Source organism: Hydra viridissima, unplaced genomic scaffold (assembly GCF_058129835.1).
Source record: "Hydra viridissima isolate aposymbiotic clone 2 unplaced genomic scaffold, HvirCarnegie_v1 scaffold_1, whole genome shotgun sequence".
Lineage (NCBI taxonomy): Eukaryota > Metazoa > Cnidaria > Hydrozoa > Anthoathecata > Hydridae > Hydra > Hydra viridissima.
In genome coordinates, this window is record NW_028324300.1 from 21,127,859 (window position 1) to 21,142,899 (window position 15,041).

Sequence of the window (15,041 nt, forward strand, 5' to 3'; positions counted from 1 at the left end):
TTTTCTGTTTTCGAGTTTTTCTGAACCTAAAATATCAATCCTCATTCCATTTTCCACTTTCCCATTTCGACGTTCCAAATATCTCCAGCCATGTCCCGTCTTTTTCATCGCTTCGTAAAGGGATTTGTATTCAACCACATCTCCTGTTTCGATGTTGGTTGTTTTCACAGACAGAGGTTTTTTTCGAATCGACCCAAGCCTCTCATATTTTGGGTCGATCTGTTTTTTCGTTTTGATTTCTTTTTTTGGTCGGCCCACCTGTCTGCATTCTTTTGCACCCTCCAAAAGCGAATCTTTGCTCACCAGATTGCTCTCAACCGCAATCATCATCAAAGTCAACAAATTGTTTGAGGTTTTTGTGACTCCATTTTCTCTCAGCAGATTTTTCAGATAATTTTTTGTCAGTCTCATGTTTTTTTTTGAAAAGAAAAAAAATTTTTTAAATCAATTTTTTTTGCCATGAATCTCACGACACCTATTAAACAGCGTTCATGTTGCTTCCGTCTGAAACAAAATGGATTAACTTCTCTGAAATGATCACTGCGAAAATAACGGTGTTTTCTGGCACAGCCGTTCTGAATTTTAAGTTGACAACCAATTCAGCTGTTTCAGAAACAACTCTTTCCTTTTGCTTGCTGATGTCAACAAAAAACAACGGAAACAAATTTTTGTATTCAAGAAGTGTCAAACCGGATTGACAAACAAGCTCGTTTGTGCCATAATATTTTTCATCTAAAGTGAACGCATCAGAATGAGCCATGACCATTTTCTTTTCTCCAAAATTCAAGTCGTAATTGTAGTTTGGATATTTGATCCCATTGACGGTCACGAAAAAATTGTTGATGTCACAATGATCGAACACGGCTGAATTTGCGGTTTGACTGGAACCTCTGTTTGTCTGAAGACCAAACACGATATATCTCGGAATGCTTTTGTCCGTGATCCTTCCGAGGGTCCAAGTGAATTCTCTGAGACCCGCTGGAATGGCTTGCCTTTCGACTTTGTTTGCTTTGTAAGCCACTGGAACGGTGATTTTCTTAGCCCTTAGGTTTAAAAATTCGGATTTTTTTAAAACATCCAGTTCAATCCTTGGCATGAAGAGTCGGAATTTTTTGATGTCGATCATTCCTGCAGTAACAGTTCCGGCTCTGTAAATGGCGTCATCGTATTCTTTTTTTGTAAAGGTGATCGTGTGTCTGAATCCGTAAACGACTTTGTCGTAAGTTTCGCAAAAACCAAAAATGTGTTTTAAAGGGATCCTAAAAGAAAATGCACCAATGGATGTGGTGTCTGCAAACAAGTGGTCTCTCCTGACGTTGAACCCAGTGGTTGCGTTTGATGTGTCTTTGTACAACATTTGCTTCAAACCATCGGCAAGCTGAAAACCGAAAGGATATTTCAACAATCCAAGCATGGTTGTTCCCTGACCTGGATACATGACTCTTTCCACTTGCTGTCCTGATAAGTCGTAAGTGACGTCACTGAACAAATACATGATTGCGTTGTTCACCAGAGCAATGTTGTCTGCTGCTGCGTAAGCGGTTCCGTCTGCTTTTTTCAGAACCCCTTCGACGAGGATGTAAGCCTCAGACGGAAGTGTCTGCACAGACTGGCAATCAATCTCAAAAACGATTGATCCTGAAGAATTCAAATCGAGATTCGTTGGAAGGTACTCGAAAAAATCAACTTTTTCAATTCCTGTGTCGTAGACAGGCTTTTCATCAATTAATAATCTGTCGGTGTTAATCATTTTTTAAAATGAGAAAAAAAAATTTTTTATGTCATTTTTGATTCGTCAAAAAAAAATCACGCAATCAAAAGCCCGCTCCCCATTTTGACCAGATCTTGGATTCTGGAAGCGTTCTTTTTTGTCATTTTCTTTTTTGCTTGAATGGACGAACCAAACATTTTTTTGTGCAGCTCTTCCATCGGATTGACAGATTCATATTGCATTGCGTTCAAAATCGTGCTGGGGTTTGGCGTTACTGTCTTGGCATAAACTTTTTCAATCGCTTTTTTTCCTTTGTCGATGGCAACGTCTTTTGCAGCCAATATGGCAGAAGTTGCCAATTCTTTTCCGGCAGATTTGGCGGCTGTGATCGCTTCTCTTCCAATTTCGCTTTCTGCTGCTTTCCTCAATAAATGAAGAGACGATCTTGATGCGTTTGAAGCGATCATTCTCCTCAAAAAATTTTTAAACTTGTCAACGATCCCTCCACCTCCGATGACGTTCTTTTTTAAATATCTTCTGTAGTTCACGATGAGCATTTTTTTAAAATGAGAAAATATTTTTTTTAGATCCTTCAGATCCGTGTTTCACGATTCGATGTATTTTTGAATCGATCGGTATTCCTCTTTGTTGATTTCCCCCTGCCTCAAAAGCTCGTCACAAATGGCAACAGCTTCGTTTCTCGATGCGATATTTCCAGCATGACCAGCAGCGATGCTCAAAGTGAGTCGTTGCACAAGAGCATTTGGATCGCTCGGAAGAATGATCATTCCGTGACCTTTTTTTCCCCTCGTTTTTGTGTAATTTCTTTCCCAAATTTTTGAAACAATCGTTTCTCACTTTTCGCTTCTCGAAGCTTTTGGCACTGTTGGTCTCCCTTCTCTCTCCATTGCATGCGTTTCAACCAGTGTTTTTTCATAATTTTTCAAGTCATCGTCTGTCACCTTTGTAATATCAGGTCTTGATCTTGTGATCAACTCCCAAAAACCTAAAGTCCCCTCGAACTTTTCACCATCAATAATGATGTCGTTTTCATCGATGGCGATTTCTTTGTACCCAATAAACATTTTTCCACGTTCTTTTGCGTGAATTCCAAAAACTCGGTCTGCAGAAAATTTTTTGGCAGCGTATTTTGACAATTATTCCAAAGCAGTATTTAAACACTTTTTGAACTTTCAAAAGACCTCTCGCTTTCTGGATAAGTCAACGCCAGTGAACTGCTGTCAACCTCTTTGTATGCGATCATCTCGTTTTTCACTTTTTCGTTGCTCTCCATCAACGGTTGAAAAAACTTGGACAAATCAGTCTGATAATTTGCATCTGAAACGTTCCGGTTGAGGCTCTCATTGTAAAGCTTCTCCCTGTTGATCATGTAATTTCTCACGATCTCATCTCTCTTTTTCGGGTCTTGTATTTTAAAGAATGACATTTTTTAAAATACGGAGAAAAAAAAACTTAAACGCAAACGCAAACGCAAACGCAAACACAAACGTAAACGCGTTGGCGTTCATTTTCCCTTTTTGTAAAGGTTGTTAAATGCTTGAATGGCTTCTTCTCTTCCTTTTTGGATCAACGACTCTTTGGTCAATTCGTCAATGCTGCTTTTTGTTTTTGATCGGATTTCTTCGGTCATGGTTTTAAATTTTTGAAGCTCGCTGAGGATGAGTTCGTATTCAGAATCGCTCACAAAACCGTCCATGAGCGATTTTGAAATGTGATCACTAATCGTGTTCAATTTTGACTCGGAAAGAACCTTTATTTTTTCGTGCTTTTCATCTTTTAACAACATTTTCTTGTTTTGATGGTTTCCGAAAATGAACAAAGCCCCCAATCCAATTGCAACCCCCTCGCATGCAATCGAAATTGGAGTGGCAACGACGGTTGACAAAAGTGCAATTCCTGTAATCCCTAAACCAATGCACAACGTTTGGAACCCGTCGTCTGCGAAACGAATGATTTTTGCCACTCAATGGTACTTTTTGCTCAAAGCCATTCTTTTCACTTTTTCATCCTCCATTTCTTTTTGGATCTCACCTATTTTTTGAAGACAAAAAGAGTCATCGGATGGTGCCGTTGGAAGAACCGGATATATTTTTTCAGTGTTTTTTGTTATCTCCATCGTTTTAACAAAGAAAGATTTTTTTTTTTAATTAGAATCGATGTGATTTATTTTGCAAAGCTTTTCTCCTTTTTTGATGATGACGTCATCACCATTGTTGTTGGTTATATCCAAAATGACGTCATCAACAGACTCTAAAAAAATCGCATCATTTTTGAAAAAGTTCAGTTTTTCACTGATCGAATGCACCAAAGTGACAACAGCAATTCCTTTGTCAAAACTCAATCCAACAGACAACGATATTGTTGTTTGAGAAAGCGCAACAAATTTGATGTCTTTTTGAGCAAAAATCTCATGATGACCTTTTATGTCATAACACTTTGGATGATCCAACTCTTTTTTGCCACGGCAATATTTTGCGATGTCTTTTTTTGCAGGTTTTTTATTGTCTCAACCAAATTTTCCAGCTCTTTGATCCTTTCCACCAAGTTTTCCAAATTTTTGGCTCGATCCGACTCTTTGAATTTCTCCAACACTTTGATCCTTTCATCCATGTGTTCCAAATACATTTTCGAGATCTCCAAACTCGAATCATCTGCCGATGAAATGTTTTTAAAAAACTTGTGAGGGGCATGCATTTTTTTTAATATGAAAAGAAAACGTTTTAACTCATTTTTTTTTCATTTTTTTCACATCTCTTCGTCACATCTCTTCGTCAGATTCCATTTCCCCCAAATCCAAATTAGCACACATGATGCTTTGGACTGAAGTCTCATTTTTTGCAATGACCACTTCAGGAATCCTAACCTGAATGGACTCGATCTGAGAACTAATGAAAACACCTTCAATTCTCAAAGACGCAACAGCAGAACACCTTTGACGAACATATGCCAATGGATCTGTTTTCACCAACTTCTTGTTCTCCTTTTTGAAAAACAAAGAAGAAATCTCAATGTTTTTTTCACTTTTCTTTGTGAACAATTTTCCGAAAAAAATGGGCGCTGCATGTGGCATCTCAGATTTGTTTTTAAAAATGGTCAGATCCTCTGTCGTTATTTTTTTCGTTCTTCCTCCTTTTTTCAAAGCTGGAATCATTTCCTTGACTTTTTCGCGAAGAAATTTTGATATTTTTTCAGTCACCTCGATAAACTTTTTCTCTTTTTCGTTCATTCCGTTTTTTTCGTTGAAACCGAGAAAGGACATTGAATATCCCTCCAGCTCGTTCGTTCCAAAACTGCAGTTCTCAAACACACCCAGAGAAAACAAAACTGGAGTTCTTAAAACAAAAGGACCTTTTCCAGAGTGGTACTCATAAAAAAGCGGAATCTTTTGGAACTGAATGGGTTTGGTTGCGGAATAAATCTCTCCAACCGATAATTTGCTCTTATCAAAATTTTCAATCGTCACGAAATTCATCTTTTTAATATGAAAAGAAAATTTTTAACTCATTTTTCAATCAATTCTTTATTGCCCACCCATGAGTTGAACGAGTCTGGATATCCCTTCCATTTGACCAATGATCTGCTCTTGGTTTTACAAACAATTTTTTCAATTCTGAATATGCTCTGATCCGTCTTTTGCATCTCTTGCTCGTAAAAAGTGCCTTGAATGTCTTCACCGTTGGCATCAGTGACTTTGTACGTGGGTGGATCCGTTCTCTGAATTTTTGACACTGTGAAAACCTCCTCGGTCCATCTCGGCGTGTACCCTTTTTCAAAATGGGGCTTATTTTTTGTGATCCTCACTTTGTCGTCCATTGAAAATTTCGGTTCCGGCCTTTCTTTTTTCACCTTTCCATTCAAGTTCATCCAGACATCATTTTTGTTCTTTTCATCGCTAGCTTCAACTGGAGTCATTTTGATGGAAGAGTGTTTTGTGCTGTTGTAATTTTTCACCATCTCATCCAAGACGTCAATGTATTTGTTGGTGTTGTTGGCTGAAAAATATTTAAACATTCTCTCTTTCATTGTTCTGTTCCATCGCTCGACGACACAGCTTTTTCCTCGTTTTCAGCGCTCTCACGTGCTTGTTGTAAAATTCTTTTCCTTTGTCCACCCACATTTTTTCACATTTTCTTTCACCAAAAATCTTTTTCAACGCTTCAGCCACTTCAAGTCCCGTTTTGCTTTTCAACGGAACGATCCACCCATACTTTGAAAACACATCGATCACCATGAGCAAATATTTTACGCCCTTGTTGAATTTTGAAAACGATTGCATGTCAACCAAATCGACAGCCCATATTTCATCGATGTCGTTCACAAACACTTTTCTTCTTTTAAAATGACAAATGACCGGTTTGTGAAGCTCCTCTGCAAGCTTATCCGTCCATTTTAAACTGGGAATTTTTTTTTTTTAGATCCTTCAGATCCGTGGAAATTCTTCGAATTTTTAGCAGAGACACCCAGTCCGAATTTGGCTTTGGCTTTGATGATTGGCGTGATGAGCTTTCTCTCGTTGATTTCTTTTTGAGTGGGGTTTAGAATGGAGTTCATTTCTTCAAGCATCATTTGATCTGCCAAATTTCTGCTTTGAACGTCGTTTAAATATTTATATGCCAAATCGTGATGGTACGCTGCATTGTCCACTCGGTCCACCGGTTTGCTCCACTCCTGATACATGTCGGTGGACGTGAGCCTTTTGTCCAGGTTTGTGCCAGGCCCTGCAAAATTCATTCCTGGAATGTGCATTTCTCCTGGAAATTTTGCCCACGGAAGCTTTATTTTTTTTGAAAAATTGTTGATCGATTCGACCAAGTCTCCCCCTTTTGCCTCCGAAGAAACAAACTGGCATTTGGTCGTTCCACAAGAATCGCAAGTTCCTTTGATCATGTTTCTGTTGTTTTTTGTCCTCTCGTTTCTCAAATGGATCGTCTCTGTTTTCCTTTTGCATTTGACGCAGTACATTTTTTATTTTTAAAAAAAAATATTTTTAAACTAAAAATGGAAGTGACCGATTTGTCATGGAATATTGGAAAAAGCAAAAGGAACAACAACGAGCTTTTACCGAGAAGCATTCGAGGAATCATCGTTGGAAAGTCCGGTTGCGGAAAAACAACGTTGCTGCTCAATTTACTGCTCAGACCTGGATGGTTAGATTACAACCATTTGCAAGTCTTTGGAAAATCCCTTTTCCAACCTGAGTACAAAATACTGAAAAGTTCGTTCGAAAAAAAGTTGCCGAAAAACATCATCCTCGATTTGTTCAAAGTACAAAACGAAATGGAAAAATTGAATTTAAACCCTGAATGCGTCATCAATGACCTTTCAAAAAATTTTTTCGAAACCGAGGACATGGAGTGTCAATTTTTTGAAACGGCTGACGATGTGCCTGAACCTGAAGATCTCGATTCGTCCAAAAACAATTTAATGGTCTTTGACGACTTGCAATTGACCAAGCAAAACAAGTGTGAAAAATATTACATCCGAGGAAGACACTCCAACGTCGACTGCTTTTACCTAGCCCAAAATTATTTCATGCTCCCAAGGCAAACGATCAGAGAAAACACCAACTTTATTTGCCTCTTTCCTCAAGACTCAAAAAACGTTGACCACATTTATCGAGACCACGTTTCGAGCGACATGAAAAAAGAAGAATTCAAAAAGTTTTGCAGGCATTGTTGGTCTGAACCTCACGGATTTGCAGTGATTGATTTGTCGTCGAAAAAGTACGATGGAAAATATCGAAGCGGATTTGACAATTTTTATTTTCCAAAAGAGGCCATTTAAAAAAAAAATGACGCCCAATAAAAATGTCAGGCATCATCATCGATGTGGATGGAACATCCAACGTAATAATCACAGATTTTTTGGACAAAATCGTTTTTGAAAAAGACAAAAAATATGAGATGGCTTTTCTCGGTCTTGAGACATACAACAGCTTTCCAAACATCACCAGCAAAAACAATTCTTTCCGGTACAGCATGAACAACGGTGCCAATTGGGAAAACGTCACCATTCCAGAAGGAAGCTACAACATCATCGACATCAATAATTATTTGCAAAAAACCGTCTCAAACACAATCAAAAATTACGACTCTCAAAGCGCCAGTTACGTCACCACAAGTAAAATCAGTTACTCACCAGAAAACATCAAGATTGGATCCAATTCAAACACGTTAAGATCAACCATCAAACTTGGATTAAATTATTTGATGGACCTGAACGTCGAAAACAGCATCGCATCCCTTTTGGGTTTCACAAAAAGACAGTTAGACTCCAATTCCGAATACGAGTCCGACGACATTGTCAGAATCACGAACGTCAACACGATCAGAATCGTCAACAACGTCATCGGATCAACATACATCAACGGCTCACAATTAAACTGCATTTACTCCTTTTACCCCTCTGTGGGTCCTGGCTTTAAAATCATCGAAAGACCCACCCATTTGGTTTACCTCCCTGTCAAAGTCCCTGAGATCTCAACGATGATCACACGCGTTGTCGATCAAAACGGGAGTCTGATCGATTTTCGCGGCGAGGACATAACCATCCGTTACCACATTCGAGAAATCAAATAAATATTTTTTTCCGGTATTTAAAAAAATGAACAAATATATCAGTGTCAAATTAAACGTGTCTCAGGGCCAGATCGAAAAAATAAAAAAATCAATGATTGAAGGAAAACCCGTCAGCATCCGGATTTCAAGAGAAGATTTCCACGGAAACGACGAGTTGCTTGTGACACAAACACAACACCAAAAAATTTTGGACGCTCTCCATCGAGGAGTTGGAGTCACCATTAAAATGAGCAAGACTCAAGTGGAACACAACGCAAATGTGAAAGGAGGATTTATCGGAGCTCTTTTACCTTTATTGGGAATGCTTGCTGCTCGAGCTGCTCCCGTTGTTGCCACTGGTTTATTAGGCGGAGCTGCCTCTTTGCTTGGGTCCACTGTGATCGATAAAATTTCAGGAAGGGGTGTTGTTTACGTCAAAAAAAATGGACACGGAATGAAAATGGGCACCCACAAAGGAAACGGATTATTTTTAACACCCTGGATCAAAGGAAGCTCAGTCAGAGACGGTATTTACATCAAAAGCGGAAGAGGATACAAAAACATCGGATCCGGATTGCTTCTCGGACCAAACTCCCCATTCTCAAGCATCCCTTTTTTAAATTTAATTCTGTGAAAAATTTTTTTTCTTGGCCAAATAAAAATGAGAAGTATTGAATATTTAAGGAACAAAGGATTAGGTCAGCGCGAAATTGAAATATACAAATCCATTCTCGAAGAAAAACACGAACAACTACAAAGACAAAAAGAAAAATTTCTTTTTCGCGAAGGAATTTAACACCTTTACAACCATTAAACTTTTCATGACGCGTTTTCACGTCATGAAAAGAACGGGCATCAAAAAATTTTCATGAACCTTCAATCATCAAAAAATTCACAACGGGCATCAAAAAAATTTTCATGCCCTCAATCATCAAAAAAAACACAACGGAGAGCGAAAAGCAAAATGAGCCAGAACTCCCCTTTTCTAGTAGTTTCACACGGCTTACTTTTAAAAGTAATTTGCAAAAAGTAAATAACTCTTTTATGTAAACTACTTTTACTTGCAATAAAAAAATAACGCATTTTTAATAAGTTTTTAATAAGTTATGCATTTTAAAATTAACTTTATGTAAGTTATTTTATATGTAATATAATGTTATTTTTTAAAAAATGAATTGCTATAAAATGTAAATATATTTCATAATTTAATCTAAGTTATGTAAAGTAATTTTTTTTTTAAAGTAATTTTTTTTTAAACATCAAAATAAGTAAAAGTGCCATCCCTAGTTTACAGTGATCAAAAGATTCAGAACAACTGTGTGTTCTCAAAAGTCAAAGTTCAATCATTTTAAAATTAATTGCTTACAACTGGTAGTACTGCGGCTCAAATTTTTATTTCCAACTTTGTCACAGAAGTCTGTTAATGTAAGGTAGAAAGTCTTAAAACTTTTCCTTTTTTTTTTGACATCTTTTACTACTCTCTCTGGAAAGATATTGTTTTTTGTTACAATAATAATGTACGTATCAAGCATAACTTCGTGGTACTTGCTAAATTGCCCGCTACTGACTTGTTGGCTTATTATTTTGGACATGTTTTTCTGTTCACAAGCAAAAAAATAGTGCTCATAATTTCGCTGCATCTCGATCGAGATTTTTTGCTTACTTTTAACAGTGCATAAAATGTCAACTTTACTTTGGACACTTTACTTGCCATCTCCTAAAAGTCTCAAGAATAACAACATTAAAAGCTGTTGCAAGAAGTGCATTTCTTGATACACCTGAATCAGATTCTGATTTAGCAAACTAACGAGAACTTGATTCTGATATGTTACATTTACAGGAAATGTAAAATGCAGATCTTAAAAATAAAAAAATATACAAAAGAAGAGTTCTTAACAGGAGCGGATAAATCCTGATATGCGGATTAAAAAGTAATACTTCAAAACAATGTTTTGAAAACACACCGCGTATATCTTTTTAAATGAATAATTTACGGATGTTCACAATAACTGACAGTCAAAAATGAAGACTTCTCTGTTTTCTTGTGCATATGACAATTGTAAAAGTACTTTTACACGTCGATATGATTTAAAAAGGCACATGATCAAGCTCCATGGAGTCAGCGATGTTAGTCACAGTGGAAATTGTTTATGTATTCAATGTGGACATCGATTCCATAAAATCAAAGATTTGCGAAAACACCTCAATCAAAGTCATAATATTGAATTCAGAATCGAGTTACTCAATTTTGATAATAAAGCAAGTAAGTCTGCTAATTGTGGCTAATAACATTAGTTGAAAAATGTCTAATGTTATATTAAATATATAGCATTAATTTGTTTGTATTTTTGCTTAAAAGTTTTTGATAGCTGGAAATGTCAGTTAGAAGAAGAGAAGGGAAGTTCTTATATTAAGACTCAAGGTGATGTTATTGGAAAAGATGGTTCCAAAACAAAGTATTGGCAATGCAATCGATGTGGTATATATAAATCAAGAAGAACTGGAAAGCGCAGAATTAAGTCTTCAGGTAACATGGTTTTTTAGTTTGCTTTGAGACAAAGTCTTGTGTCTTACTATAGCATGGAATTGTAACATTTAGAAAATGAAGTTTTATTAGTTTTATATTTATATATTAGATGATGTGTTAATTAAAATTAGATTTAAAATTATGGTAAATAAGATTTTTTTTGTGAAAGGTCTATGCATATAAATCTATTTGAAATTCACTGACATATACATTATGTGTAAGTAATGCTTTAAATTTGTAATAATTTAGGAACATGCAAGATTGAGAAAAATTGCACATCAACCATCAAAGAAGTTACAAATAGTGATGAAAAAGTAAAAGTTGAAGTCTGCTATACTCATTACGGGCATAGCCAAGACTATCATCACACATGGATAACTAAACGTCAACGCCAAGAAATTGCCTCTAAACTACAACAAGGAGTTACACGCAGAAAAATTCTTGATGATATAAGGTAATTTGTTTACTTTAAATGTGTATTATGTTTATATTGATATTTTTGCAATTGAAGAGCATTTTTCTAAACAAAACTCTATTAAATCTAAAGTCAATTTTTTCTGATCTTAAAATATTGGCATACACCCTGTCACTTACAAAGCTTTTGATTCCACAGTCTGTAATATGGTTCCAAACAACTAGTACATAGTAATTTGTTTTTTTATTCTTGTCATAAATGTACTTACAAATTTTAATGATAGGGATGATATTGGTTCTAAGTTTCAAAGAATTCATTTAATCGAAAACAGAGATATTTTAAACATCGGATACGCTTTCGGATTGCAAGAGGTGCAACGACATGCAAATGACCAAATGAGTGTTTTATCATGGATCCAAGAATGGGAGCAACTAGATAAGACCCCTATTCTTTTTTATAAACTTCAAGGTAAATAACTTACTTTTAATGCTCTTGGCAGTAAATCTTAAAAAAATTACTTTATTTCCATATATTAAAAAAATTAAGTTTTATAAGCTTGAAATTTCTGCATTCCATAATATTGTGGAAAGAATTTAGCAAACAAAATTTTTTTTAAATATCTTAATAAAATCTTTTTTTTTATGAAAAATTATATTTTAGGCCAAGCTTCATCTCAGCAAGAGTTTAAAGATGAAGATTTTATCATAGTAATCCAGACAGAGGCACAGAAGGAAATGCTGGAAAAATTTGGGAGTAATGGTTTATGCTGCGACTCAACACATGGAACAACTGGTTATAATTTTCTTTTGATTTCTCTACTGATTATGGACGAGTTTGGTCAAGGTCATCCAATTGCTTGGTGCTTAGCTAACCATGAAAATGAATCATTCGTTAAAGTCTTTTTCAAAAAAATAAAAAATGAGGTTGGGACTATACAACCTAAATGGTTTATGACAGATTTAGCTCCACAGTTCTACAATGCTTTTTGTGAAGTCTTTAATGTTCAACCAAAATGGTTATACTGTGCATGGCATGTAGACAAAGCATGGAAAGAAGAATTGCGAAAAAAAATTAAAAATTTTGAAATTGAAACAGTTGTTTACAAAATGCTTAGAACAGTTCTTGAGGAAACAAATGAAATTCTTTTCCAAGATAAATTATCCTCCCTCATTAATAGGCTGGAATCCCATGCTACTAGTGAATTTAAAGCGTATTTTTTAAAACACTGGATTTGTGTGACAAAAAGCTGGGCCTATTGCTACCGCATTGGTGAAGGTATAAATACAAATATGTTTGTTGAGGCATTCCATAGAACTTTTAAATACAACTATTTAAAAGGAAAGTGTAATAAACGTGTTGACACAGTTCTTGTGAATCTTCTTAAATTTTCAAGAGATAAATTATTTTCTCGCTTGATAAAATTAACTAAAGGTTCTTTGACACAACGTATGCAAAACATTTATGACAGACATTTGAGTAGTAAAAAAATGTCTTATACAGTCATAAATAAGACTTCTGATGAAAATGTTTTCCTAATCAACTCTGAAGATGGGCAAAACAAATATGTTGCAACAAGACTGTCAGACAAGTGCAATACAGTAGGTTGTCGGTTGCAGTGTATAATCTGTTTTGTATGTACACATACTTTCTATTGCAATTGTTCTGACTTTCTCATAAAAAATACTTTGTGTAAACATGTACATTTGCTTAAGGACTTTTTAGCTGTGAACAATAAAGTTGATGACAAAGCTAAAAATTCAGTTGAACTACAGGATGGATACTCTTATAACGAAATAAATTCAATAAAATGCAACCTAGAGAAATTACACAAAGTTTCAAAGTTTGAAGAAACAAAGTCTAAGACAGAGAACTTGCTTCATACCTTGATGCACCGTGTTAACAACTGTAGCAACTTGGATATTGAAGCTTTAAAATACATTGGAAAACAAGTGAGTAATGAACCATATCAAACTTTTTAACAGTTATTAGTATTAAATTAAACACATTTGCACTTACTTACACACAATTAAATATACATATTAATGTATATGTGTGTATATATTTACAATATATATATATATATATATATATATATATATATATATATATATATATATATATATATATATATATATATATATATATATATATTGGAATCTATTTTAGATAACAACAACAATAAACACTTTTGATGCAATGTCAAAATATCATTCAGTGAAAGAAATAAAGATGTCGTCATTAGTTGCTTCCAACAAAAGAATTAAGCCTCAAACAAATTTTGTTTCAACAAAGAAAAAAAGAAAAGAGAAAACTAATGTGCGTTTTTGTAAACCCACAACTTATGAGAAAGAAAGTATCTTTAAGGCTGAAAAGCTGATTAATAATGAAGATGAAAAATCTCTTAGCACTGTTGATGGAGTAACTCACAAAAGCTGTTCCAATAAACTTGCTACGACTGGGATTTCAACTATAAACGTAACGATTCCAAATATAAGTGTAAATATAGCATAAAGATTAGTTAACAATATTCAACTGTTGAATCAATTTGGTTTTTTATCATTATTTCAAAAAATAAAACCTTAAAATGTTCATATGTTGCAATACTGAAAATAAAATTTTATTATAAACATTTTGGTATATAAAAATTTTATTTTTTACAATTATATCCGTTTGACCAACAAAATTTTGTTATAGACTTCAAAACGTCGTTTAGCGAAAGAGCTCGTTCCGCAAGTTCGGCTTCCGTAAGCGCTACTTTCGTATGTAGCATAGTTTTATTTCGCAATTCAACTTGCGAAAGGCGACATTTCGTAAGTAGCATTTGCGAAACGAACATCGATGGTTTTTTTTGTTTCGTAAAATTCGGTACGAAAAAAAAAAATTCCTGATTCTCAATATCTTTCCGAAAGAATTTTATTTTTCCGGAATTGTACGAAATATTCCGGTTAACAACTCTAGTTTTAACACGATTTGTGTAAACATCCGTAAATTATCCATTTAAAAAGATATACGCGGTGTGTTTTCAAAACATTGTTTTGAAGTATTACTTTTGTCATCCGCATATCAGGATTTAACCGCACCTGTTCTTAACTCATCATGGAGATTCAGGTCTTGAGTATAGTCCTAATTCTACTCGAAACAATTGTGAGAATATTTGAAAAAAAGAAAGAAGGTTGTTATTGACAACAACATAATAGCTAGCGGCAAAGGTGATTTACTTGATAAAACGGGATAACTAGCAGGTAGCATATTAGGAAGATTGTTGCTTCGTTAATCTAGCTATTAACGTTGTAACCGGTTTCACACCTGCAGGTAGCACATTTTAAAGAGCATGGTGGGCGACTAATCCCGTAAAGACTAACATGGAAAAGTATGCCATAGGTGACAACATAGGACAAGCAGCATTAGAGCCGTTAATTGCGAGGCAAATGGATTTAGAACAAAGAGAATACGGTATCAGCAACTCTTTAAAAAACATTTCAGAAACGAGTATATTTTCCGCTGGTTTGCCTCTAATCGGTCACTGCACAAGAACTGCTCATATTGGTAGCAGAAAGTTTGTCTAAGATAAATTCAAGATTTCCATAACCAATATTTTACTACTTACAACGGAAGAATTAAAGGAAGAATATGCTACGGGTAAATATTCTGTACTTGTTTTTAACAGTTTAAGCATCTCGTCGATGAGCTAACACATGAGACCGCCCCTGCTACTTTAGAAGCCATTACAGACTCGTTTGATATATTGAACTTTATCCGTGAAAGTATCAGGAATGAAGGCATTCCTTTTCTGGAACTTTTTGGATTGAA

The 15,041-nt window shown here is 35.2% G+C and overlaps 1 protein-coding gene across 1 annotated transcript; it reads left to right on the forward strand.

The window, feature by feature from the left end:
• Positions 1 to 10,311: 10,311 nt before the first annotated feature.
• LOC149893860 (uncharacterized) lies at positions 10,312 to 13,771 on the forward strand. Its single transcript, XM_090098232.1, has 6 exons — positions 10,312 to 10,552; positions 10,649 to 10,816; positions 11,066 to 11,270; positions 11,515 to 11,699; positions 11,892 to 13,180; positions 13,398 to 13,771. Exons 1-6 carry the CDS (start codon positions 10,312 to 10,314, stop codon positions 13,740 to 13,742), a joined length of 2,433 nt encoding a protein of 810 aa, XP_089954358.1. The 3' UTR covers positions 13,743 to 13,771.
• The last annotated feature ends 1,270 nt before the right edge of the window (positions 13,772 to 15,041 follow it).

Bases quoted from the DNA above. Each gene is read 5' to 3' on its own strand.
- LOC149893860 (XM_090098232.1), top strand. From the start codon at position 10,312: ATGAAGACTTCTCTGTTTTCTTGTGCATATGACAATTGTAAAAGTACT. The intron at 10,817-11,065 runs GTAACATGGTTT...GTAATAATTTAG, and splicing joins GCGCAGAATTAAGTCTTCAG to GAACATGCAAGATTGAGAAA. The intron at 11,271-11,514 runs GTAATTTGTTTA...TTTTAATGATAG, and splicing joins AAAATTCTTGATGATATAAG to GGATGATATTGGTTCTAAGT.